Here is a 27,582-nt window from a genome sequence, read left to right as displayed (position 1 = left end):
TGTATCCTTCATGCGTCTATGCTCGTGTTCTTGTTCATCCCTAATTCTATTGTGATGATACTGTAACATTTGTAGCATTTGCGACGGAGTGTTACTTTGCCAGGTACTCTCGAATTTCAATATTCTATTCTTCACTGGAGGCAATGCATTTTCCACTAATTTTGTCACAAATAAATGTGGATATGAGTCACTACTTGCTTTTATACCACTATTTATACCAAAACATTTTTCAAATCGAGCATAATAATCGCTTGTGTCTTCATCTTGCTTTTGTTTACAGGCTGTGATTGCACCCCAATCTTCCTTCTTTGTAGTTAATAAACGTGGCAGTACCTGTACTAGTAAACCTGGTAATAGTTTAACTTTATCCCCGAGCCCTGAACCTGCGGCTCGGCCCCTTTCTTCCTCTGCTAATGCTGTCCAGTCTATCTTTTGGTCTCCCACTTCCCACTCTTTTTCTTTCAGTTTTTCATATATGCCAGCAGGCAAAAGCACTTTTAAAATCGTCATAATATCAGGAAAGGTGTACTCTCCCATCAGTAACATGTCTTTAATTTCTCGGTGGAAACCCGCTGGGTCTTTGTCATGACTGGGCACTACTTTTTTCATTTCTAATAATTCCATTTTTGATATGGGTGTGTAAACAAATACACGGTGAAACTCATTGTCTTCGCCTTTTATTGGGTGCACTTCTCGTAGAGGATTTTGTCTATCCATGTAGTACGGTGCTCTTTCTCTGGGGGGCAGGGAGAGAGAATCTGGATTTACAAAAAGAACATACTGCTTACGTGACACTAATATCTCTTTAATTAGCTTGTTACTAGAACCTTTCCATCTATACGTGAGTAGTTCCGTTAATATATCAGGTAAAGGACCAGGGTCAGCATGTTGGCTCTTATATAATATGAGGAGTTGCTGAATCATATAGATTCCAGCTAAACGTTGTTCATCTGTACTGAGGTTGAGAAACGTGTGTGCTACGGTCTCATCACCGTATTTTTCAGGACTAACAATCCAATGAACGGCTGATCTGACTAATTCTTGCTCATCCATGGAATCGAGGAGGTGGTAACCTCTTCGTTCTCGTAGTATTTTATCTGCGGCTTGAAACGAATGTTCAGGAGATTTCAGATTTATTACAGGCGTCGGATACGTTCTGCTATTATTTGGACATACAGAGTGTATTGGATCAGAAAAACATCTAGTATTTTCACAAGATCTTCCTCTGCCTACATAGGCTATGGTCTCTGACTGTCTTGCAGAGTCCCCTGCTTCGGACACTTCATCTTGCTCAAACTCGTCTGTTCCCAATCTCTCTTCATGAATACGCTCTATTTCTTTACGTATTTTTCGGCACATGGCTATTATACAATTTTGCTTATCGTGTCTCCCTTCTGATATATTCTGACTCCATCTTGTAAGAATAAGCATTGCATTCCGGTCTACCCCCGGACGATCTTGATTTCTGATCACACAGTTTATGAGGAAACGTAACAGTTCCCCTTGTATCTCTACTTTCTGGAATTCCATAGCTCTGTTAATACATCCTGGATCTCGTCCTGTTTGAACAAAATGATATATGTTATCTAGATGCGTAGCCATCCCTGGTAACCTTGCTAAATACTCTGCGGCTCGTCTGATACGTAATGATGCCAGGACCATTTCGTCCTCTTTACCAACCACCGGGTCATATCTTCAATTTACAAGAAGTTCCTTAAGCGTACGTTCATTTACGAACTTAGGTGTACGTGAATGTGCGGACTCTTGAAAAACAAGTTTATTTATTCTAGGTGGCGTGAAAGTACTGCTAGCACCTCCCGTGGCCCCATCTGGGGCGTCGGGTGTGAAAGGGTTCGTCGAACGTGATACAGCAACTATGGGTGTCGATACCCCTGTAGAGTCGACTGCGGAAACAGATGCGGAAACAGATGTGCTTGCCGATGCTTGTATCGGGACTTGCTGTTGCACGGGGACAGATACCTGATCCTGACGTTGAACCCCTCCGCCAGACGGTCTATGTGGTGTGGCGTTAGCATACTCGGGGGCTGCATCGTCTAGATATGAGGAAAGGAAAACATCTTCTGCGGTTCTGGGATGCCCCTTTGGATGTACCTTAATTGGAAATAACGGGGGTGGCAAGTCTTTTGGCACCTCCGTAACAGCCTTAGGTAGTCCTTCGGCTAGAAGGGGATACATACCATTCATAAGAGCATTTCTTTGTCTATTTACTTGTTCTGATTTCACTCGGATACCTTCCTCAATTAATAGATTTTCTTGAACTTTATTTGAACTCTCTTTACTCCTCTCTTCTTGTCTACGTGCTTTTTCTGTTCGTCTATGAGATTCTTTACGCCATAACTCAACGGCGTCTTTCTGTGACTGTCTGACCTTTCTTTTCCATAACTCTTCCTCCACTTTCATGATGCACTCTGCATCCCAGGTTCCCGCTATGGGCCACCTTTGACTTTCCGGTAATCCTTTGGTATAATCTACCCATAGATCAAGAAACAATATGGCATCTAAGCCATGTTTATGGTACATGAAATGTCCTGGAGTGTCTCTAGGAGGAATAGGAACTGCTTCTTCAAGCACCCCTTTTCTGGTAGTAATCTGTCTTAACTTCGAGAAGAGCGGCATATTGACAACTGATCTGATACTTACTCTTGAACTTACTTAATACGAGAAACACAATAATGAACAGTGAACAATGAACAGTCATTCATACCACAATATGCAAGACATTTTCTGAATACTTTAAACATTAAACATTGAACATTATAACAATGATCGACAATGATGACAGTCTGCCTAACTAATCACCACGCTGAATTCTTGACAATAACTGAATACTTCGGAATACTTGATATACTGCTAAACAGTACATATACACTGCTAAACAGTGCAGACCGGATTTGTGTACCCAAATCCGTCTTGACCGGCACAACCTATGTGCGCGTCAACACGCCTCCTCGGCGATGGTACTCACCGAGTAGCTCCTTGAAACGGAAGGCCTCAGAGAATGGACAGGACTCGATAACTGCGGACATCGGACCCTCTGGACGTCGGAATTTCGGAAAACCTGGTGGGCCTCTGTATACCTCGGATCTTGCTCTCTCAGCTAGGCTCTGGTCGGGATACTTCGCACTTCTCACCGCCTCGTCTGGGTTGATCGCAGCCTCAGTCGCCCCCGCTTGACCGGAGGGAGCTTACAGGAAATCCTGCTGGTACGCGTTTATGGTCCGTCCAGCTGTGGCAGGAGACCGGGCCTGCAACGCACCGCCGGCGCGTGAGATGAGAAAGTGTCCCTATTCGGGCGCCATTATGTGGTAAATAAAATAAATATTACCGGACTGAATTTCATGCGGAATCTTAAATTAAAGTAAAATAGCTCAAAATAACGAGAGGCAGAATCCGTGGTATAAGAGGTTTTCTAATGGGCTTTATTCCATTCAAAATGGCCGACTCGAGTCGCGGCCCTCAGGTTCCGTCACCACGAAGGTTCAGGAAGTGAAGTACAATAATTTATTAACAGACATGTATTTTTATAATAAGTACATTACAATGAAACGAATGTAGAAGGCGTAACATTTGATAAGAAAAATGACGTGACAGTGACATAATCGAAACTAGGCGTAATAAGGAATAAAAGAAACATGATTGGTTAGAATTATCAGACATAGGTGGATCTATAAGATAATACTTGGCATAGATGCGCGCGTGGCAGCATGACGTGTAATTGACGTGCAACTAGGGGGTGAAGGGGACTTGACATTTAGCTCTACATGTGGAGACGAGAAGTCTGGGGTCAAGTCATCCTAATCCCAAATCATATCTAACATCCTATGTTTAAAGAACTATGTTATCCACAAGGAAGGACTCTCGGACAGAATCTATTCTATACTGACTGTGTGCGTGTACAAGCGTCTAAGTGTCTATATGAGATGCGAGGGGCAGAAAACTTTCCATGGCAACAGGGCTATGAATCACTTGCAGGAGGACGGAAAGGCTGAGTCCTTTGCTTGTGAGCTAAAGGAAATGTTTACCTAAATCACTGGACAGGAATGCATCGGCTGAAGAGCAAAATAGATAATTCGAAGGTGAAATACAACTTCTTGGCAGACAGGCGAAAACTAGCCGAGGCAGGCACCGTTAGCTGCACAGGGAGTAGGACAAAGTTCATGGATACAGATGCGAGCTCAAGCTGAAGCTGTCAGAGACAGAGAGCAGGGAAAGGCTTTGAGGACAGAATCGGGCCTACTCGCCTGAACTGTAAAAATGGAGTAACTTAGCCATATAAAGTCGGTGGCCTTTCATACTAAGGAATCGAATATCCAGCCCATTGATGGCGGATCTGACAGAGAACATGTTGACAGTAGACACACATATGTTTGCGTCTTAGAAACTGGAACTGGAGGGAACATACATGTACTTGTAACATGCATATAGAACCGTTGGGGTCCAAGATAGGGGACATAACTGATCAGGAAAATCCACTTTTCCACAGCACAGCAAAAATGGCTACATCATTTTGATCATAGTGTTACCGATCATATCTCTTCAGACACATGGCAAGATATTGGTAAACTTTCTCTTCGTGGTAAAATCGCCCCCTCATTAATGCAGTCCAAGTTTTTCTCTAGTAATCTTCTTCATTGGACTCCCATTCGTTTGCATTCGTTAAATCTCAAAGAAGATAATCTGTGTTGGAGTTGTGGGCTTTTACCAGGCGATTTTCAGCATATGTTCTTTGATTGGTCCCTCCTCCAACCCTTTTGGAATTTAATTCACAAACACCTCATGATTATCTTTAATATTGAGTTTCAACTCTCTTTTCCATTAATTCTATTAGGTCCGTTGCCGGCCCCGGTCCCTCTGCCTTTAGATTCCATGGAATTACAATTGTTGGATCTTTTATTGACTGTTGCAGTCAAAGTAATCCTCATGGAGTGGAAATCTTTCTCTTCTGTTTCTTACCATACTTGGTGGGCTTGGGTCTCCTTTTTACGAAGTGCTCACACGTCAGTTGATCATGCTCATCTCTCTCCTTCTATATCTGCTGGTGTTTGGAAAGCCTTAGATACGTACATGGACTTGGTCTCAGAGGGGTTGGTGGTTCAATATCCTTTTGATTTGTCTGGTTAATGTTGTCTGGTTAATGTTGTCTTGTGTGTCGGATGAATCCTTTGGAAATCCTCTCCTCTTCTTTCACTCCTCCCTGTCTTTCTTTCTCTTTCTTCATCTCTTTCCTACTCTCTCCGTCTTTTCTTCCTTCTTTTCTTTCTTCCTCTCATCTCTATTTTGCTATCTGATGGTGATACTTTTGTTAATTTCTTCTGCAGGTTATCAATTTTTTCTTCCTTAATTAATTTATTTATAGGATATCTGCAGATTAATGATTGGTAATGGTGTATTTCTTCTTATTTAATTTCAGTTTACCATATTGTTTATCTTGGTCTGATATCAATTGTATCACTTTTGCTTATATCTTATGTCCTTATTTGCTCCTTTAAAAATAAAATACTTTTGAAATCAAAAAAAAAATAAACCAATTCCACACCTGAAAAAAATCCCATTAACAGTTGCATAGTGGGGAGCAAAGGCATGTAACATCATCCCCGGAAGTCAGGTTGAGGCTCATTAAAGGCTCGGAGAATTTCCATAATGTTAGAATTTTTTATCAGCATTAACTAGATGCAACAGATGCAGAAAAAAACATTTGTTTGGCTAGTTTTTTATCCTTTATTTCTGTTTTAGGTCTGCTTGACAGTGCGTCTCTCCCTACCTGTTACAGTTCCTTACAATCTACATAATGTGGGCTTTGCCTCTGCCCAGAGAACTGTTTCTGTTTCACTTCATGCTATAGGATTTTCTATGCATCATTCTGCCTCCTATGATGAGCTTGCACCGTAGAGCAGGAGGCAGTGCATAATTAGAGCTGGTGATTTCTGGTGCTCGGCACCGGCACTTAGTTGTCAACACCGGCCCTTATGACAGTCTGCCACATGGTGGCACTATTTATCTGCTTTCGAGATGAACACATTATTTGTTTATTCATTCAATATACATTAAAAGTGACCAATACTGGCCGCTCAAGCCAGTCTTATAACTCTGGGGGCCTGGAATCGTCTAAATTGCCACAATTCTGGAAGTGTGATTGTTAGCAGTTACGTTGGTACTGGCTGAAAAGCTTTAGAATAGCCTCATATTTTCAAGAATACAATTACAATACATACATACAAACACATAGAGTGGTGCTTTGGTTCAGCCACTTCATTCATTTATTAGCCTGTTCACCTGTCATTCACATTTTGCTAACGCCCCTTCCACGTGTCGCTGTGGGCCAGCCCAATTCATCCATCAGGTGTCTTGCAGTATGAGTGACAGCATTTTCCTTGATCAGACATGCACAGCTGCCGCAAAAGGAGGACTCTTTGCCTGCAGACTGCAGCATTTTTAGTTTCTTTCAGTTTAAACTTTTGATTTGCATCGTACATACTTGCAACAACAAAAAGACACTAAAATTAGCACACATCCTGATAGCATACCTATTGGCTTTGACAATACATTTTCTGTGGATGCACCTTTTTTGATGGGCAGCTGCATTCCAGTCTGTGTTTATCACAGACAACATTTCTGTGAGGGGTGCTCAAGGATTCGACAATCAGTTTTCTGAATTTTGGGTGTGAACTGAGCTGTTGTTGGTATCAAGATGTACAACATAAAGTTGACACCTGCCATATACAGGAAACAAAACCTACTTTTAACCTAAAGCACGCAGTTCCGTTCTTGGATGCAGGCACTGAGTTATAGTGGTGTAAGCAGTCTGCACATGCTTCATCTGAGGATTTGGCTGCGGCGCCGGAGGCCTCCGTCCTCCATGTTAGTTCAAGACCGTGTTTGATGAGCTTCAGGAGATCGCGTCTCATCCATTTTGACGTGAAAAGGAAGGCCAAGAAAGCATCAAAGGCTTTTGTGAAGCTCGCTTTGATATCTTAATCTGTCTCCTGGAGACGAAGAGGGTCATCAGAAATTTGCTGAGGTCCAAGACACTGATGAATCTGAGGAGCAGCTCTGCCACTTCAGCAGTGAGTCCAGATGAAGGGCTACATTCAGTCTTATAGAATGCCATTAGGCTGAATACTTTGCCAGCACTTTTCCTCCCTGTGCTGGGTGATTTGCTGAAATTTACTCTTTCACAATAGTTTGCAAAACTGACTAGATTTTGGATATGAAGAATCAGCATTAAAAACCTAAGCTACATAGACTAAAATACATTTTGGAGCCGCTGGTCCATTCACCAGAGATAATTATACTTTTCTGTAGAGTTCTCGTGCACCCAGTGCCGGAGGTTAGAGAAAGCCATTGTTGTCCCCAGGGCCGGACTGGGAACCAAAACCGGCCCTGGCAAAGTGCTCGGCCGCCCCCGCTGCTGCAAAAACGGCCCTGTAACAAAAACAGCCTCCTGTGGCCCAAAACCGGCCCCCATCCGTGCGGCCTACCGGGGCATTGCCCAGTGCCCGCTACGGCCAGTCCGGCCCTGGTTGTCCCCATCCCTGTGCCAGCCGGGGCAGAGAAGCATCGCCGAGAGGGCCTCAGGGGCCATCAGATGTCTCACTAGCACTAGAGGCAGCACTCCATTGAATAGAAAGATGTTCTGAACACGAATCTATCCAAAACTGAAATCCTACAATGGGCATTCCTTCTAGAGAGTAATCTGCAGGAATGTGGCGTGTCCAATAAAAATAGGATTACCGAAATTTAGTAATTGGTTCATCACTGATATAGAAAAGTGTGACCGGCCTGTGTTTATACTAGTGAAAACTAAGCACATTTTTCGGCATAAAATATAAAAATAGTTTTACAGGAATGTAATGAAAAGTACAATAAAACTACTTTAAAGGTCTCCAATTGGCAGTGTTCTCAATTTGGTACTTTTGATTTGCACTAAATCAACTCTATACTGACAGAACTTCACTAAAATTTAGCAAGGACACTCTCTCTCAAATTACAGCGATACCCCCCAGCGAAAGACACCTAGGCAACGTCCAGATAATTCAGAATTGTGTAGGATGGTTATATTCACTTCCAGAGGTCGCATCAAACCTGCACTTACAAAATTCATCAGCCAAGAATGCGTTTCCAGTCCAGCCATTGCCTTTAGAGTATCTGTTGAGCATACTGGGAAGCTCCCGGAAATCTCCACAAAAACGTATTTCACCCTACCGTTGGAGGGGAGAGTAGTTTTTATTTTTAAATTTTGGAAAGTTTACAAAGATTAAAACAAAAAGGTATAAGGAGCGCTGCACCACAACAGGAAAACATTCCAGGTGACACTCATGGCCGTGAGCTGGCCCGCAGGCATCCCTGAGCCCTCACTGTTTGCCTACCAGCAAGCGGAAAGTCATGCCACTTAAGTTGTGGCACACAGTGGGAGGGGAATGGACTGTTTGCGGACATGTGTACCGGCTTCAACTGGGAATTCTAGTGAAGGAGGAAAAGAATGGACAGTACAGTGGTCTGGGTCATCCACAGTTCCCCTGATGACATTTAAGGCAAAGGGCAGCATTCAATAGACACAGCTGCAGGGAATCTATGCCAAACGGTCCCAGGATGCTTGTTTCCGGTCCAGGGAGAACCTGTCTTGGCAGTTCGGGCTGGACTGTTCCCATGAGGGACAGGGTCAAGACTGATTTGCATATGGCTGGGTCTAAACTGGGGTGGCGTGGGGAGCCAAAGAACAATAGATTTAACCCAGATCTCTTGACTTGGGGTGAATGTTTGATTTGCTCTGCATTCCATCCATCATCTGTGTGTCTTTTAGGAATCCTTGCCAGAGCAGCTCAGCGCGGGCTAAGCTGGGAAGATTTTCCCCGCCTTTGTGTGAAATTTTTATTCACATAACTCTGCCACCCAAACTACAATCCCACTGGCAGTGATTTCTCCTTTTTTTCTTCCCCCCATTCGTCTTTTTCACGCATGATTATCTTTTGGTTCACTCCTCTCTTGTTCAATCTTCCTCATCTCCGATTATTCATCCTATTTTGATTTCAGACCATGCCGCGGTGACTTTCACACTTTTGTCTTTTGCCCCTAGAGCGAGATCTCGATCTTGGAGACTAAACACAGAAATCTTACATGATGATTCCCAGGTTCGAGAGTTTTCCAAGGATATTGAGACGTTTTTCCTTGAGAATGTTGGTTCAGTCGATTCCCCTGTTGTTCTCTGGGACTCTTTTAAATGCACTTTCCGTGGTCCGGTCATCAAATGTATGTCAAGGAGAAACGCTGCCATTAAAAAGGAACTCACGGATTTAGCAGCTGAGATTAAAAGTCAGGAATCTCTTTTTCGACAATCTAAAGATAAATTGTGCCTACAATCTATTAAGAATTTAAAATATACATACAATACTATAGTCACTAAAAGAGCTCAAATAGGTCTTCAGGCTCAGAAATCTAAGAAGTTGTTGTTAAAAAAACCGTGCTGGCAAGTTGCTTGTGGCTACATTAAAGTTCCAAGAATCTTCTTATAAATCTTCCCAAATTTCTTCTATTAATGACCATCTTGGTAAGAAAAAATTTCAGACTGAAGAAATTCTTGAGGTCTTTAGAGATTTCTATAATAATTTATATACCCCCTCTAATCAATCTTCTTTTGAACAATGTCAAGAGTTCTTAAAGACAGTTCCTGTGAAAACTGTATCGGAGGAGGATAATAACTCTTTGAATGGCCCGATTACCTCTGACGAAATTATTTCTGCAATTAAAGCTACCCGCTCCGGTAAAGCTCCGGGTCCTGATGGATATCCTATTTTGTTTTATAAAACCTTTATATCTGTGATTGTGCCGCAACTTCAATCCGTCTTTGATGCTTTTATTAAAGATGGTTCTGTGTCTGGTTCTGCTGCTGATGCTACTATTGTAGTAATCCCCAAAGAAGGAAAAGATCATTCGGACCCCAAAAATTTTCGGCCTATTTCTCTTCTTAACATGGAAGCTAAGATTTTTGCTAAAATCTTAGCTAAACGCTTGGAATCCTTTATCCCTCAATTGGTTCATCCTTCCCAAATAGGTTTTGTAAAGGGTCGTCTTGCACGTGATAATATCCGTACTTTTTGTCACATTCTCGGTTCCGCCAAGCGATCCAATCTTCCGGCGGCGGCCTTGGCCCTTGATGCTGAAAAGGCCTTTGATAAGGTCTCTTGGCCTTTTCTACGAGCTGTTCTATGTGCACATAATCTTGGTGATTCCTTTATCCGTATGGTTATGTCTCTTTATTCCCGACCTAGAGCTAACATAAGAGTGAATGGAGCTACGTCGTCCTTTTTTAGCCTTCGCCAGGGTACTCGGCAAGGATGTCCCTTGTCTCCTCTTTTATTTTTGTTGTCCATTGATCCTCTTCTCAGAATGATTGACTTACATCCAGACATTAAGGGGTTCTCTTTTGGGTCTCATCAGATAAAAACAGCTGCTTATGCGGATGATGTTCTTATTTTCTCTGACGATATTGCATTGGCCATCCCTGCTATCTCTGATACGATTTCTCTTTTCTCCAAGGTTTCAGGATATACCCTGAACAAAGATAAGACAGAGATGTTCCCCTTAAATGCTTATTGTTTCTCTTCTCATATGGGTTCGGCGGGTTTTAAGTGGCAATCTAAACATCTAAAATATCTGGGCATTTATTTTTGTTCCACTCTTTATGCTACGATTACTTATAATGAATCTCAAACTATTCTTAAGGTGCGACGTCTTTTAGAGACTTGGTCTCCGAAGCATATCTCCTGGTGGGGTCGACTGCAGACTCTTAAAATGATGATAACACCTATTATTAATTTTGTTTCCTCTATGCTTCCGGTAAAGCTCTCTGATTCCTTTTTTCACGAACTTGACTTACTTACTTCCAAATTTTTATGGAATGACAAAAGAGCTAGAATTGCTTATAAATTCTTACGGAAATCTTTTGATATGGGAGGCTGTAATCTTCCTGATTGGGGGAAATATCAAACTGCTTTCCTGGCGTCTCAGGGTGCTCTCTGGTTTTCTTCTCCCTCTACTCATGTTCCATCTTGGTTGCTAATAGAACAAGACTTAGCCTCCCCTCTCCCGACTGCCTCTTTTTTAACCACGAATACCCTTTCTATTCCATTCTCTCGGTCTATTATTTTAGACACTATTGCTGCGGTTCGCAAGGTTGATAAGAAAGTGGCAATTCCACTGCATAAAACTAGATGGTCGTCCATTTGGCGGAATTCTAGAATCAAATTAATATTGAGCCAGAGTTGATGTCTTATTGGGCTGGGAAAGGTATCTCACTTGTTAAACATCTCTATGACTCCAATAATGATCCTTTCCCTTTCTCCTCCCTAGCTCAACAATTTTCTTTATCTAACTTAGACTTTTATACCTTTCTTAAGATTAAGGTAGCACTTGCTAAAGTGCACCTTCATCCCTCTTCCCCTACGATTACGCTTTTTCAATTATGGATCAGGACTGGCCATGTAGCGTCTAGGATTTACAAATTCTTATCGTCCTCTACACTTCCTTCCCACACGGTCGCACAGCAAAAATGGCTACATCATTTTGATCATAGTGTTACCGATCATATCTCTTCAGACACATGGCAAGATATTGGTAAACTTTCTCTTCGTGGTAAAATCGCCCCCTCATTAATGCAGTCCAAGTTTTTCTCTATTAATCTTCTTCATTGGACTCCCATTCGTTTGCATTCGTTAAATCTCAAAGAAGATAATCTGTGTTGGAGTTGTGGGCTTTTACCAGGCGATTTTCAGCATATGTTCTTTGATTGGTCCCTCCTCCAACCCTTTTGGAATTTAATTCACAAACACCTCATGATTATCTTTAATATTGAGTTTCAACTCTCTTTTCCATTAATTCTATTAGGTCCGTTGGCGGCCCCGGTCCCTCTGCCTTTAGATTCCATGGAATTACAATTGTTGGATCTTTTATTGACTGTTGCAGTCAAAGTAATCCTCTTGGAGTGGAAATCTTTCTCTTCTGTTTCTTACCATACTTGGTGGGCTTGGGTCTCCTTTTTACGAAGTGCTCACACGTCAGTTGATCATGCTCATCTCTCTCCTTCTATATCTGCTGGTGTTTGGAAAGCCTTAGATACGTACATGGACTTGGTCTCAGAGGGGTTGGTGGCTCAATATCCTTTTGATTTGTCTGGTTAATGTTGTCTGGTTAATGTTGTCTTGTGTGTCGGATGAATCCTTTGGAAATCCTCTCCTCTTCTTTCACTCCTCCCTGTCTTTCTTTCTCTTTCTTCATCTCTTTCCTACTCTCTCCGTCTTTTCTTCCTTCTTTTCTTTCTTCCTCTCATCTCTATTTTGCTATCTGATGGTGATACTTTTGTTAATTTCTTCTGCAGGTTATCAATTTTTTCTTCCTTAATTAATTTATTTATAGGATATCTGCAGATTAATGATTGGTAATGGTGTATTTCTTCTTATTTAATTTCAGTTTACCATATTGTTTATCTTGGTCTGATATCAATTGTATCACTTTTGCTTATATCTTATGTCCTTATTTGCTCCTTTAAAAATAAAATACTTTTGAAATCAAAAAAAAAATAAACCAATTCCACACCTGAAAAAAATCCCATTAACAGTTGCATAGTGGGGAGCAAAGGCATGTAACATCATCCCCGGAAGTCAGGTTGAGGCTCATTAAAGGCTCGGAGAATTTCCATAATGTTAGAATTTTTTATCAGCATTAACTAGATGCAACAGATGCAGAAAAAAACATTTGTTTGGCTAGTTTTCTATCCTTTATTTCTGTTTTAGGTCTGCTTGACAGTGCGTCTCTCCCTACCTGTTACAGTTCCTTACAATCTACATAATGTGGGCTTTGCCTCTGCCCAGAGAACTGTTTCTGTTTCACTTCATGCTATAGGATTTTCTATGCATCATTCTGCCTCCTATGATGAGCTTGCACCGTAGAGCAGGAGGCAGTGCATAATTAGAGCTGGTGATTTCTGGTGCTCGGCACCGGCACTTAGTTGTCAACACCGGCCCTTATGACAGTCTGCCACATGGTGGCACTATTTATCTGCTTTCGAGATGAACACATTATTTGTTTATTCATTCAATATACATTAAAAGTGACCAATACTGGCCGCTCAAGCCAGTCTTATAACTCTGGGGGCCTGGAATCGTCTAAATTGCCACAATTCTGGAAGTGTGATTGTTAGCAGTTACGTTGGTACTGGCTGAAAAGCTTTAGAATAGCCTCATATTTTCAAGAATACAATTACAATACATACATACAAACATATAGAGTGGTGCTTTGGTTCAGCCACTTCATTCATTTATTTGCCTGTTCACCTGTCATTCACATTTTGCTAACGCCCCTTCCACGTGTCGCTGTGGGCCAGCCCAATTCATCCATCAGGTGTCTTGCAGTATGAGTGACAGCATTTTTCTTGATCAGACATGCACAGCTGCCGCAAAAGGAGGACTCTTTGCCTGCAGACTGCAGCATTTTTAGTTTCTTTCAGTTTAAACTTTTGATTTGCATCGTACATACTTGCAACAACAAAAAGACACTAAAATTAGCACACATCCTGATAGCATACCTATTGGCTTTGACAATACATTTTCTGTGGATGCACCTTTTTTGATGGGCAGCTGCATTCCAGTCTGTGTTTATCACAGACAACATTTCTGTGAGGGGTGCTCAAGGATTCGACAATCAGTTTTCTGAATTTTGGGTGTGAACTGAGCTGTTGTTGGTATCAAGATGTACAACATAAAGTTGACACCTGCCATATACAGGAAACAAAACCTACTTTTAACCTAAAGCACGCAGTTCCGTTCTTGGATGCAGGCACTGAGTTATAGTGGTGTAAGCAGTCTGCACATGCTTCATCTGCAACGACTGAGGATTTGGCTGCGGCGCCGGAGGCCTCCGTCCTCCATGTTAGTTCAAGACCGTGTTTGATGAGCTTCAGGAGATCGCGTCTCATCCATTTTGACGTGAAAAGGAAGGCCAAGAAAGCATCAAAGGCTTTTGTGAAGCTCGCTTTGATATCTTAATCTGTCTCCTGGAGACGAAGAGGGTCATCAGAAATTTGCTGAGGTCCAAGACACTGATGAATCTGAGGAGCAGCTCTGCCACTTCAGCAGTGAGTCCAGATGAAGGGCTACATTCAGTCTTATAGAATGCCATTAGGCTGAATACTTTGCCAGCACTTTTCCTCCCTGTGCTGGGTGATTTGCTGAAATTTACTCTTTCACAATAGTTTGCAAAACTGACTAGATTTTGGATATGAAGAATCAGCATTAAAAACCTAAGCTACATAGACTAAAATACATTTTGGAGCCGCTGGTCCATTCACCAGAGATAATTATACTTTTCTGTAGAGTTCTCGTGCACCCAGTGCCGGAGGTTAGAGAAAGACATTGTTGTCCCCAGGGCCGGACTGGGAACCAAAACCGGCCCTGGCAAAGTGCTCAGCCGCCCCCGCTGCTGCAAAAACGGCCCTGTAACAAAAACAGCCTCCTGTGGCCCAAAACCGGCCCCCATCCGTGCGGCCTACCGGGGCATTGCCCAGTGCCCGCTACGGCCAGTCCGGCCCTGGTTGTCCCCATCCCTGTGCCAGCCGGGGCAGAGAAGCATCGCCGAGAGGGCCTCAGGGGCCATCAGATGTCTCACTAGCACTAGAGGCAGCACTCCATTGAATAGAAAGATGTTCTGAACACGAATCTATCCAAAACTGAAATCCTACAATGGGCATTCCTTCTAGAGAGTAATCTGCAGGAATGTGGCGTGTCCAATAAAAATAGGATTACCGAAATGTTGTAATTGGTTCATCACTTATATAGGAAAGTGTGAGCGGCCTGTGTGTATCCTAGTGAAAACTAAGCACATTTTTCGGCATAAAATATAAAAATAGTTTTACAGAAATGCAATGAAAAGTACAATAAAACTACTTTAAAGGTCTCCAATTGTTCTCAATTTGGTACTTTTGAGTTGCACTAATTCAACTCTACACTGACAGAACTTCACTAAAATTTAGCAGGGACGCTCTCTCTCAAATTACAGCGATACCCCCCAGCGAAACACACCTAGGCAACGTCCAGATAATTCAGAATTGTGTAGGATGGTTATATTCACTTCCAGAGGTCGCATCGAACCTGCACTTAAGGCAATTCATCAGCCAAGAATGCGTTTCCAGTCTAGCCATTGCCTTTAGAGTATCTGTTGAGCATCCTGGGAAGCTCCCGGAAATCTCCACAAAAACGTATTTCACCCTACCGTTGGAGGGGAGAGTAGTTTTTATTTTTAAATTTTGGAAAGTTTACAAAGTTTAAAACAAAAAGGTATAAGGAGCGCTGCACCACAACAGGAAAACATTCCAGGTGACACTCATGGCCGTGAGCTGGCCCGCAGGCATCCCTGAGCCCTCGCGGTTTGCCTACCAGCAAGCGGAAAGTCATGCCACTTAAGTCGTGGCACACAGCGGCTGGGAAATGGATTGTTTGCGGACATGTGTACCGGCTTCAAGTGGGAATTCTAGTGAAGGAGGGAAAGAATGGACAGTACAGTGGTCTGGGTCATCCACAGTTCCCCTGATGACATTTAAGGCAAAGGGCAGCATTCAATAGACACAGCTGCAGGGAATCTATGCCAAACGGTCCCAGGATGCTTGTTTCCGGTCCAGGGAGTACCTGTCTTGGCAGTTCGGGCTGGACTGTTCCCATGAGGGACAGGGTCAGGACTGATTTGCATATGGCTGGGTCTAAACTGGGGTGGCAGAGTGGGCTAAAGAACAATAGATTTAACCCAGATCTCTTGACTTGGGGTGAATGTTTGATTTGCTCTGCATTCCATCCATCATCTGTGTGTCTTTTAGGAATCCATGCCAGAGCAGTTCAGCTCCAGTGCGGACTAAGCTGGGAAGATTTTCCCCGCCTTTGTGTGAAATTTTTATTCACATAACTCTGCCACCCAAACTACAGTCATCTGTCCCCCAAGTTGTGAAAAATAAGAACTTTTATAAGAGAGCCGTACCTGCATAGCCAGACACTAGCTCAGAGCCAAGACTTAGCTCTTGATGGAGGCATGTATGTGGACTGTTAGGACATACACGCCATACATTTCTTAAACACTCTTCTCGAAAGAAGTTTCCACTATCCCCAAATTCTCTTTAACAAGTAGCTTCCATAATGGTTACTTGCCCCCAAAGCCGGTACTCCAAAAAGTAACTTGACTTACAATATAAATGAGAGAAAAGCAGGCAAGTAGCACATTCTGAACTGAGTTTGCCGAAACCGTCTCTTTAAAAAGAGATTTTGCTACTAAGGGAATATGGTTAAAAAATATGTATAGTTGACCTCACATAATAGAGCAAAGCAAATAATTGATCTGGTTTCTTATTCCTTCTAACAGAGACCCAATACACTGCTGCAGACGTCCAGCGGGCTCTTCTGAAACAGATGAAAGCGTCTCGCAAGAAGGCCATCCTGGTGAAGAAGCCACCTCAGGAACACGTGAAATTCATGGACTTTGGTGAGACACCGGGTACATTTACGTTTCCTTCCCTTTTTTTCCCGCCCATTATTTTTGGCATCAAAGGCATGCGCCTGCACAGCAAGGGAGAACGAGCGGGAGGCCAAGCTGGTTCGTTGGTCTCACTGGGATCCTTTTCATCTCTAATCCATTAAATTTCCCTCAGCTTATTGTTTGCAGTACTGAAAGGAGATGTGGTGAGAGTGCAGGGACTTTCATCTGTGCCCTAAAAGCAGGTCTGACCTCACCTCCTCCGCACCCGCTGCGGTGGACACCGTTGAATTTGTGCCATTTACAAAGATCTCACAGGGGCTTGAAGGAGATCCGAACCTCAGTCTTCTCTGCCTGCAGAGCCTCTGCTTTTCTTTCTGAATTCCTTGACAATCATGTTCCATGTGCCATTATATTTTTAAATTCATTTCTGTGTTATTCGTGGTGGTGGTTTGGACTGTGTCGGGCTGTCCACCCAGGTACAGCAGTTCTTGGGTAGGGCACTGACCCCATCCGCTTTTAAGTGTTCAGGAAATATCCGCTCATCCAAAATGTGCACATGTATTTGCTTGCAGGATGCTGGTACTCCTAAGGCTGGGAACTGGGTGAGGTGGGGCACTAGGTAGAATTAAATGGTCACCCGGTAAGTGATGTCACAATATGTCTGAAAACTCAACCAGACATCACACAACAAAACAGAATTGTGGAATGCTGATTGTTTGGAGATTGTTAGTGATGCAGTAATAGGTAAAAAGCTCATTTTTAGGTCTCGCCTGACCCAGCGCATGCGCTGGTCTGGCGAGACATTTTGAGAGGGCTCCAAAAAGTGCTACCAGGCCAGCCTAGACCTACAGTGCATGTGCGCCGCCGCGCACTCCGCGCTTGACGCAAGTACTTTCACTTTCGCGGCCGCTTTGATATTTGATCGCGATCACTTTCGCGGCCGCTTGGCATAGCCAATAGGTCTCGCTTTTGGGACCAAGTATTTAGCTATGCAACTGTTGCATGGCTAAACACTTATAAGGTCCCAAAGGCGAGACCTATTGGCTATGCCAATGCTTGTTGTCTCTTCCTTTGATGCTTCTTTAAAGAAGAGAAACACGGGCATTAGGTTATAAATGGGAAAAGGCTGTACTCTTGAAAAGGACTGTATTACTTGAGCGGTGTAAGTTCTTTCCTAGTGTCGTAGTGTTCATGAACAGCAGGAATGGTGGTGGCAAGAATTCCGCTTAGTGAAGGATGACACATGAACACTGATATGAAGGCCGGCTTTTTCGATCAGATCGGGAGAAGAACGCCATTCGAATCATGGTGGCCTATAATGCCCAGCTCGAAAGTTACTCGGTGTTTCCTGTTCATCTTTAGCTCTCTCGTCTGTACATTTCTGTGGATGTTCTTTTGCTGCTCTACTGTGGCAGTCACCAGAACAAGAGAGCGGTGCATGATGGTAGAAGAGCCAAAGTGGTTCTCCTGATGGAGCTAGCGTCTTTTACCCGTGTCTCCTGCAGCAGAATGCAAACTACCAAGGAGGAAAGAGCTAAAGAAGCGGATTCCTGAACTCAAAGGCAAGTGGTCCAAATTAGTGATGATAGGCGTAACTGATGGGCAGAGCTAGAGAGGAATCCACAATCAGCCCTGGGAAGAAAGTTCAAAATAGCCCGCAAAAGAAGGGGCAGCACCTACAATGAGGGCAAGGTTTGGTCATAGCAGCTCATCCTGCCTCTGAGAGCATCCATCTAGCCTGAAGCCCGCCTGGAAAAAACAGAGCGACACAATGGCTAGTCCAACTCTGTAAATGAGGAGAAATCCTGACATTCAAAGGTCTCTTGCTCAGCAGCTGGGTTGGTTTGGCTGGCATGGTAAGTCTAGGATCCTGGTTAGACTAAGGTTGAGCTGAGCAGGCACAGCCAGCCTGATCATCTTCTACGGCTTCGTAAGCATTCAAGAACTTGGTCCAGTAGGCATTTTCCACGCCCACTGTCAGAGGAGCAGATTGCTGGGAGGAGGGGAGGTGCTATGTTCAGATTCCATCAGAAAAAAAGAGGAAGCTTTGTATGTTTATATTCATGTGCACTACAGCTCTCTTGTCTAATAGTTAGGTCTGCTGGCTTTGTTTACTAACCCATTCTTTCCAGAAATCTGTGTTTGACCTCATGGTTAGACCAGCCAGTCCCAGTGGGGGTTCCTCTGCTAAGGAAAAATAAAATTATAATAACTCGAGGTTATCCTCATTTTATTTTTTCTTGCTGCTGCAGCTTTGAGGGAGGGGCTGCTCTGATTACAGAGGAGCGGTGGCACACTGTAAGTGCGCATGACTGTTTGGCCGGCCGTCTGGGGCCGACCAGTTAGTCATGCGCACTTTGCATGTTCTTCACCCAGGCTGTAACACTGCCTGGGTGGAGAACATGCCAAGGCTCCCACTGCCTGAGCGCCGAACCACGGTGTTCAGACCAATCACAATGCTGCATTGCAGTGTTGTGTTTGGCTTAGGGGAGCCTGGGTGCTTCTTGCTCCGTTGTGGCTGGGAGAGACGATGGAGGAGGTACACAGCGAGGAGGTTCTTTCTTCTTTTTTTCGACCCCCCCTCTTAACCCACCACCCGCATTTTCTGCCCCGCCACCCCCGATCCGTGCCAGCCACCGCTGGCAAGTCCACTCAGCCTTCAGCTTTTTGAGGTAGATCAAATGGTTACAGATGATCTGGGTAAACAAAAAGGATCTGTTTGGAACGTGAGAAGTCCCCAAGGGATGAACAACGCTTATACAAATACAGGTTATGTTATGTAATCGCCTGAAAAGTATCTAGGTCAGTTACAGCACTTACCGATCATCATTCTCTGCAGACCAAATTGCAATAATTTTGGGATGGTCCATATCAAATCCATTTGTCACTCTGGTACATTCACGCTCATCGAGTGTACCCACAGTTATCGATGGTTTCAACCATTGTATTCCATATTGGAACCCAAAAGCCTCTTGAATGTCTCTCGACCAGGAAAGAGGCTTTCTAGCCTCGCTCCAGCTGACAGTGCTCCCTTGAATACATCAAGCATCTGAAAAAGTGAGGGGGGGAGGGGGTGGTCGCTGGTGGGAGGAGGGTGAGTCGCATGCCGGTTCCCCTGGCAGATGGAGCAGTCCACCTCCTTGGAGAGCAGCGGCTGTGTTCCGGCATCCTGTGCCAGGGCCATTTCCTGTGTTTCCAGCAGTGATGTAGGGAATCTTCCTCCCACCCCCTCCCTCAGTCCCCTGCCCCCTCCCGTGACTGCGAGACGAGCTGGCTCGTTAACGGGTTGATGGAGTGGCTAATAACGGTTTTCGCAGGAGATAAATAGGGCTATTGCCTCCGGAGCATAATCTCCCACAAAACTGATGTGATTAATGTGATGTGGAGCCTGGCAAGTCGGGCATCAGCTCGGAATCAGCTTATGACAAGTGGTCTTTGCGTGCTCAAGATTGGCAGGCTAGTGAGGCTGGACTGGCAGCGACATTGGAGGCGAACGCCAGAGGCCACGCCAAGCTTTGAAAATCTAAAATGGTGCCATGTTGGGTGGAGATGGAGTGATGATCTTTCTGGTTTGGTGGTCCTTTGTTTAGTTTTACTTGAGACTAATCACAGACTTTTGTTTTAGATTGGGTTCCAGTCTTATTCACCACTACGACCACTACCACAGTTGCCACTACCAGTACATTAGCAGCTACCACTAGCATGCATGTTGCCACAAGCATGCCTACAACGCCGCGGCCAAGAAAGCTTACAGCCACCACTTCCACTACCACTGCCCGCCTGTACCCAGCGACAACGTGGCGGCCAGCCTCCCGCACCACCATGCGACCCACGCCCTCTGCCTCAGCCACAACCAAGAGACCTGCAGCAACAACCAAGAGACCAGCAACCAGCATGGCAGTCGTAACCAAGACGCAAACTACCACTGCCATGCCGGTAACAACGCGGTACAAACCTACACGCCGACCACCAGCCACCAAGAAGCCCTCCCGCCCCTGTGACTCGCATCCCTGCATGCATGGCGGCACATGTGAAGATGATGGACGGGAATTCACCTGCAGCTGCCCAGCAGGAAAAGGTGGCGCTGTGTGTGAAAAGGGTAAGAACTTTTTTTAATTGTACCAACATTGACTCCATTTGTTCTCCAAACTCCCAATTCCTTGGTTCACTTCAATGAGAAAACTCAGGGCTTTTTGTGTTAGAATTCTGTCCACCTTAAGTCCTGTCCTTTTATGAGTTTCCCCCTGGCCGAGTGCAGTAGCACCCTAAAACGTTGCCCCCTTAATTAAACATCCTTACTGCCGTCAAGTCAAGGTGCCTAGCTTATTGCTGCATGCTTTTACTAAGAACCTTCTACATTTTTGCATGAAAGTTATTAAACTCACTTCCTGACTTTCAACTTAGTTAGGTTGATTCCTGGATCATAATTGCTACTCGTTTTCTGCTGTTGTTGGAACTCCTGTCACAAAGAAATGTTAAATGCAGTATATTAGCAGTATTTACCGATGTGCAGTGGTGTTGTGGTCTGGGTACTCACTGTGACCTACTTAAGCTCACACAGTATTAATTTTTTGTGGACTGATTTGTAGGCCCATGTTGCATGCTCTCCCTTTGGTTTTGTTTTAGTCTTCTTTTCACGTTGTCTATTAGTATTTATAGCTTTCTTCAGTTTAATCTTTCAGTGTGCTTAAAATTAACAGCGGCCGATTTCAAAGTGCTTAAACCTTGGGGTCGGCAGTGTCTCACACACAAAAATTGTTTCAGACTCTGCAGCAGATTGAAATAGTCTCATAGGATTCACATTCGTATCTGAGAAAGGGCCCTTCAAGGTGTCAAAAACGTATACACCTCTTTACCGTTGCTACATATTAATTATGTTAGCCCAATAAATCACCTCCAGAGCTGAACCTTTGTTGTTTGCATTTATAAAATAGAAGCGGCCTTTACGGTTGTTTTATTCTCTGACTTATCTTATGTACATGCTCTTTCCATGTCGCTTCACTCCCTGCTCCAGACGTGAAATATTTCATACCCGGCTTTGGTGGGAAGTCCTACCTCGCGTTCAAGATGATGAAGGCGTACCACACTGTGCGGGTGGCCATGGAGTTCCGGGCTGCAGAACCAAGTGGGCTGCTGTTGTACAACGGGCAGAACCGAGGCAAAGACTTCATCTCATTGGCTCTGGTTGGGGGCTTTGTGGAGCTCAGGTAAGTAGGGCAGATGTGTCCCTTTCTTCGCAGTGTCCCCTGTACAAGAAGAGGCAGGGATGATGACCCTATTTGCCTATAGGGCATCACATGAACTTGGACTACTGATGTGCACCAATGATAGAGCCACAGTGTAAGACAGTCCCAGTCGTGCACAGCTAACTCATGAGGAATATATCGCATTGCATTGTGGCACCTCCATTCCTGCTGTCCTTGCAAACTGTTACTCCAGAGGACCCAAAATACTAACTTTATGTACTACAGGGATCTTGTTCAGGGCATTCGCTGAGGTCTGCCTTGAGAGCTTCCCTTCATAGTGCCTGCGTGCTGGTGTCTGGCGCCTTTATTTACAGAGGGTCTTGGAAACCAAGCATGGTGCTTAAGTTCCGACTGCTGAACTCTGGGCTATGTCCTGATCTCTTTTTGGGGGATTCAGCTCCGAACTGCCTGCCTCTGAGAACCTATTCTCAAGAGTCACATAAGTAAACTTGGTCACAGAAAGGGCAGTGGGTGTATGCAGCCCACTTCCTTCCGGTTCCTAGTGGTAAAACACATTAAAATAGTCAGGGGTGGACACAAGAAGTCCTCGGGTATAGAACCATCCCAGCTTCTTAAAGCCCCATTATATTCCTCTATTAAGGCACAAATAATAGAGTTGAGCACGCCAGTGGGCTCTACCATCCCTCTAGAATGGCTTACATTTTTCTCTGGGTCTTTCATCTGACTCACAACACATGTTGCTTGACTATAGGTGGGGGTTACATATGCAAGGAAGGCACAACACTATGCTTGCCTCCTCTGTTTTTTAGGTTCAACACTGGGTCTGGCACAGGCATTATAACCAGTAAAGTGCCCATCGAGCTGGGCAAGTGGCATCAGCTGGTGGTGACCCGCAATCGCCGGAATGGAATGCTGTCTGTGGATGGGGAGGCTCACGTGAATGGCGAAAGCCCATCTGGCACGGACGGCCTGAATCTGGACACAGACCTGTTTGTGGGAGGAGCACCGGAGGACCAAATGCTGATGTAAGTATGGAGGCGCTACGCCTTCGTTTGATGAAGGCTGCATGGCATAAGACTAGTTCCTCTTTAATGTCTGGAGGCCATATACAGCTGGAAAGGAAATTTTACAAAGTAAGTTTCTAGCTGAATTTAAATGGTTGTAGGGTTCAAATAAGGTGGCCCTTTAGTCCGCAAAGTCACCTTTCTTAGAAAGCACAGATTCGAGGTGGCGTACAAAAGTGCTCTCTATCGGCTACTTTGGTTCGCTGTGCCGGATCGTCGAGTATAGCGGTGGTGTATAAAGTTGGGTAGTGATATCTGGTAAATGTCCGCATGGTGTGCTGAGTTGGTCTGCTGTCTGCCTGCAGCACGCCTCAGCGAGTGAAGCATTCACTTTGAATGAAGCGGTGAATGCTCAGTTCGAATCTCCGTAAGGTAAACTCATTCTTCCATCATTCCTCAAATCGATAAATTGGGTATAGCAACATCTGCTATGTACATTGTTTAGTAAAACAGTGGTGCCCACGAGGCATTATATAGAACCAAGGTATTAGTGTAAACTTTAATCTGGGGTTACAAGAGTCTTCTCAATCGGACTTAGGCAGCAGTAGGGGTGGGATTGGGGAAGCTCTTGTGTTGTAAGCAGTTTGTGTCGATCACATACAGCGGGAGTCCCACCGTGCAGAAGTGCACAATGCTTTATGCTGCATTCCCAGTGCTCTGTTGTGATTGATTGAGGCAGCAGTTGAATCTTCAGCAGTTTCTGAGCGGGCTGGGGAATGCTCATACCTGCGGTAGTTCTGGGCGCTCTGGACACGGGCTTCATCTCTCTTATCTCTTAAACTCTTGTCAGCAGATGGTCTCTGCCTTTGGAGATTCCTAGTTGGAACTTATGCATGGCCAGCCACTGCTAGCCCTCCAGGATCCTAAACGAGGTGGGGGAGTGCATGGCACATAATACTTGGAATCTGGCTTTGGATTCCACTGGCAGCCAATGGGGTGCTTTGAAGGCAGGTGTTAGGCGCTCGAGTTTCTTCCAGTTGAGGGTAAACTTTCATTCCTTATGTTGTAAACTTTCCAGCGCAGGTTTATACATTTGCAGTGGTCACGGGGCTATGGCTGTGAATATGGTCGCTCCCGTGCAGTGATCTATTTACCTGTCTTATAGTTCCTCGAGGAGTAATAACAGTTGCACGTTGTTTCCTTCTGCTCATTTCATTGATCTTGGAAGGAGGAGAGATTGAGTGAGCCCCAGTGAGATACAAACTCAGACCCGAAGCTCACAACTAATGTCAGCATCAAGCATTGAACTTACTGAGTTATCCTGCCAGCAATGAATACTGTTCCACCACTGCTTATGAGTGGATCCACCGCGGCTTTCGAGTGTTGTACCCACCACGGCTTTCGAGTGTTGTACCCACCGCTGCTTTCGAGTGTTGTACCCACCCCTGCTTTCGAGTGTTGTACCCACCCCTGCTTTCGAGTGTTGTACCCACCCCTGCATTCGAGTGTTGTACCCACCCCTGCTTTCGAGTGTTGTACCCACCCCTGCTTTTGAGTGTTGTACCCACCCCTGCTTTCGAGTGTTGTACCCACCCCTGCTTTCGAGTGTTGTACCCACCGCTGCTTTCGAGTGTTGTACCCACCCCTGCATTCGAGTGTTGTACCCGCCGCTGCTTTCGAGTGTTGTACCCACCGCTGCTTTCGAGTGTTGTACCCACCCCTGCCTTCGAGTGTTGTACCCACCACTGCTTTCGAGTGTTGTACCCACCCCTGCTTTCGAGTGTTGTACCCACCCCTGCTTTCGAGTGTTGTACCCACCCCTGCTTTCGAGTGTTGTACCCACCGCTGCTTTCGAGTGTTATACCCACCCCTGCCTTCGAGTGTTGTACCCACCCCTGCCTTCGAGTGTTGTACCCACCACTGCTTTCGAGTGTTGTACCCTCCCCTGCCTTCGAGTGTTGTACCCTCCCCTGCCTTCGAGTGTTGTACCCACCGCTGCTTTCGAGTGTTGTACCCTCCCCTGCCTTCGAGTGTTGTACCCTCCCCTGCCTTCGAGTGTTGTACCCACCACGGCTTTCGAGTGTTGTACCCACCGCTGCTTTCGAGTGTTGTACCCACCCCTGCTTTCGAGTGTTGTACCCACCGCTGCTTTCGAGTGTTGTACCCACCCCTGCATTCGAGTGTTGTACCCACCCCTGCTTTCGAGTGTTGTACCCACCCCTGCTTTCGAGTGTTGTACCCACCCCTGCTTTCGAGTGTTGTACCCACCGCTGCTTTCGAGTGTTGTACCCACCCCTGCATTCGAGTGTTGTACCCACCCCTGCTTTCGAGTGTTGTACCCACCCCTGCTTTCGAGTGTTGTACCCACCCCTGCTTTCGAGTGTTGTACCCACCCCTGCTTTCGAGTGTTGTACCCACCGCTGCTTTCGAGTGTTGTACCCACCCCTGCATTCGAGTGTTGTACCCGCCGCTGCTTTCGAGTGTTGTACCCACCGCTGCTTTCGAGTATTGTACCCACCCCTGCCTTCGAGTGTTGTACCCACCACTGCTTTCGAGTGTTGTACCCACCCCTGCTTTCGAGTGTTGTACCCACCCCTGCTTTCGAGTGTTGTACCCACCCCTGCTTTCGAGTGTTGTACCCACCGCTGCTTTCGAGTGTTATACCCACCCCTGCCTTCGAGTGTTGTACCCACCCCTGCCTTCGAGTGTTGTACCCACCACTGCTTTCGAGTGTTGTACCCTCCCCTGCCTTCGAGTGTTGTACCCTCCCCTGCCTTCGAGTGTTGTACCCACCGCTGCTTTCGAGTGTTGTACCCACCGCTGCTTTCGAGTGCTGTACCCACTGCTGCTTTCGAGTGTTGTACCCACCCCTGCCTTCGAGTGTTGTACCCACCACTGCTTTCAAGTGTTGTACCCACCCCTGCCTTCGAGTATTGTACCCACCACTGCTTTCGAGTGTTGTACCCACCCCTGCTTTCGAGTGTTGTACCCACCCCTGCTTTCGAGTGTTGTACCCACCCCTGCCTTCGAGTGTTGTACCCACCTCTGCCTTCGAGTGTTGTACCCTCCCCTGCCTTCGAGTGTTGTACCCTCCCCTGCCTTCGAGTGTTGTACCCTCCCCTGCTTTCGAGTGTTGTACCCACCCCTGCTTTCGAGTGCTGTACCCACTGCTGCTTTCGAGTGCTGTACCCACCCCTGCTTTCCAGTGTTGAACTCACCACTGCTTTCCAGTTTTGTACTCACTGCTGGCTTACCCTCACTGATCTCCATCTTTTCTTCAGGGTGGCAGAGCGGACCTCTGTCAGCACCGGCCTGAAGGGCTGCATCCGGCTGCTGGATGTCAATAACCAAGTCTACGACTTGCAGGAGGAGGGCGTGGATGTGCTTTACGGCAGTGGGGTTGGAGAGTGTGGCAACAACCCATGCCAGCCCAACCCCTGCCATCACGGTGGGCACTGCCGAATTAAGGAGGCAGAGATGTTCCACTGTGAGTGCTTGAATGGCTACACAGGTAAGGAAGTGCCAGGTCCTTGAACTTATGTGCATGTGTGTCAGCGCTTGCACATGGATGTGTACACAGGTTGTTGGATTTTCAGTGCATGAAGCGGTTCACAAATGAGGCAGAGCCTGAGGACGAGGGAATGAACAAGTCTAATTTGTAAGTTGGTAAAGGAGCATTTAACTTGCTAGCAGGCTCTCTACTTCGCAAGGCAGCCTCTGAATTCACAAAAACACTTTTTACTTGGCGATGGAGCTTACAACAGTCAGAGGAAACGTATATCTTAAGAAGGTTGCCTGTAGTTGGTAAAAGAGCTTTTGATTACAAAAATGGTACCCATGGCGAGGATGCTTGTCAACCTGACAGTGAGATTTATTTTGGCGAGGAAGCTTGTAAGATGCCAGGCCTTGCTTTGATCCTCTCTTGTTGTGCAGGGCCCACATGTGCAGATGAGAAGAACCCCTGCGATCCAAACCCATGCCACGTGTCTGCCACCTGCCTGGTGCTTCCCGAGGGCGGAGCCAAGTGTGAATGCCCGATGGGACGAGAAGGGGAGTTCTGCGAGAAAGGTGAGTGGCGTAGATCAGCACACTGCTGCCAGAGCTGCGGCTAGAGTGCAACAGTGAACAACACTCCTGACCAAAGAGATCAGAGTGCTCGCGAGAAGAGCAGTCCTTTGTGTCCACATCTCACGTGTCTTTCTCACTCTCTCCTTCAGTCATCGAAGAGGATCAGAGCATTCCTTTCCTTCCCAGATTCAATGGATTTTCCTACCTGGAGCTAAAGGGGCTGCAGAGCTTTGTGAATGACCTCCAGTAAGTATTTTGGGTGACTATAGTTAGTATATGCCACCCAACAAAAACCCTATACCCCTGTACTGTATTTTTCAAGCTGAGCTTGAGCTTGGGTTGACTTGCCTTGTATCAACGGAGTTGGATGACGAAAGGCGAATGTACACATTCTTCATTTAAAACACCGAGATGCAGAACATTCCTCCAGCACGGAGCGTGATGAAAATGTGTGTTGTTTTCAGGGACAAGTTGTCAATGGAAATTGTGTTCCTGGCTAAGAACTCCAGTGGCGTCATCTTCTACAACGGTCAAAAGACAGACGGCAAAGGGGACTTTGTGTCTCTTTCTCTGCACGACGGACACCTGGAGTACCGCTATGACTTGGGCAAAGGGGTCGCCATTATCAGGTAATGACCATCTTGGAGAAGAGTGTGCGGGCTGCATCGAGCAAGCTCCAGGGCATCACTGCAACTGAGGCAAAGGGTGAACCATTGATCAACCACCTGGAAGAACATGGGAAAGACCCTAGATTTGCAGAAACTGCCTGAAACGTC

At 45.5% G+C, this 27,582-nt stretch overlaps 1 protein-coding gene across 5 annotated transcripts in view; it reads left to right on the top strand.

Annotated features, from left to right (window-relative positions):
- Positions 1-27,582, top strand: part of AGRN (agrin) — a 726,538-nt gene that overhangs the window by 656,904 nt on the left and 42,052 nt on the right. For 3 of the 5 annotated variants that reach the window (XM_085609659.1, XM_085609657.1, XM_085609663.1), the window contains 8 exons: positions 16,414-16,545; positions 20,153-20,626; positions 21,542-21,734; positions 22,544-22,759; positions 26,020-26,249; positions 26,672-26,806; positions 26,956-27,052; positions 27,271-27,435. In XM_085609659.1, coding sequence (XP_085465785.1) covers positions 16,414-16,545; positions 20,153-20,626; positions 21,542-21,734; positions 22,544-22,759; positions 26,020-26,249; positions 26,672-26,806; positions 26,956-27,052; positions 27,271-27,435 — 1,642 coding nt within the window. The remainder of the gene's footprint in view (positions 1-16,413; positions 16,546-20,152; positions 20,627-21,541; positions 21,735-22,543; positions 22,760-26,019; positions 26,250-26,671; positions 26,807-26,955; positions 27,053-27,270; positions 27,436-27,582) is intronic. The other 2 variants (XM_085609660.1, XM_085609658.1) reach the window with 1 other exon arrangement.

This window comes from Triturus cristatus, chromosome 1_2 (genome assembly GCF_964204655.1).
Source record: "Triturus cristatus chromosome 1_2, aTriCri1.1, whole genome shotgun sequence".
In the NCBI taxonomy this organism is placed as follows: Eukaryota; Metazoa; Chordata; class Amphibia; order Caudata; family Salamandridae; genus Triturus; species Triturus cristatus.
This window is presented reverse-complemented; position numbering and strand designations above follow the sequence as displayed.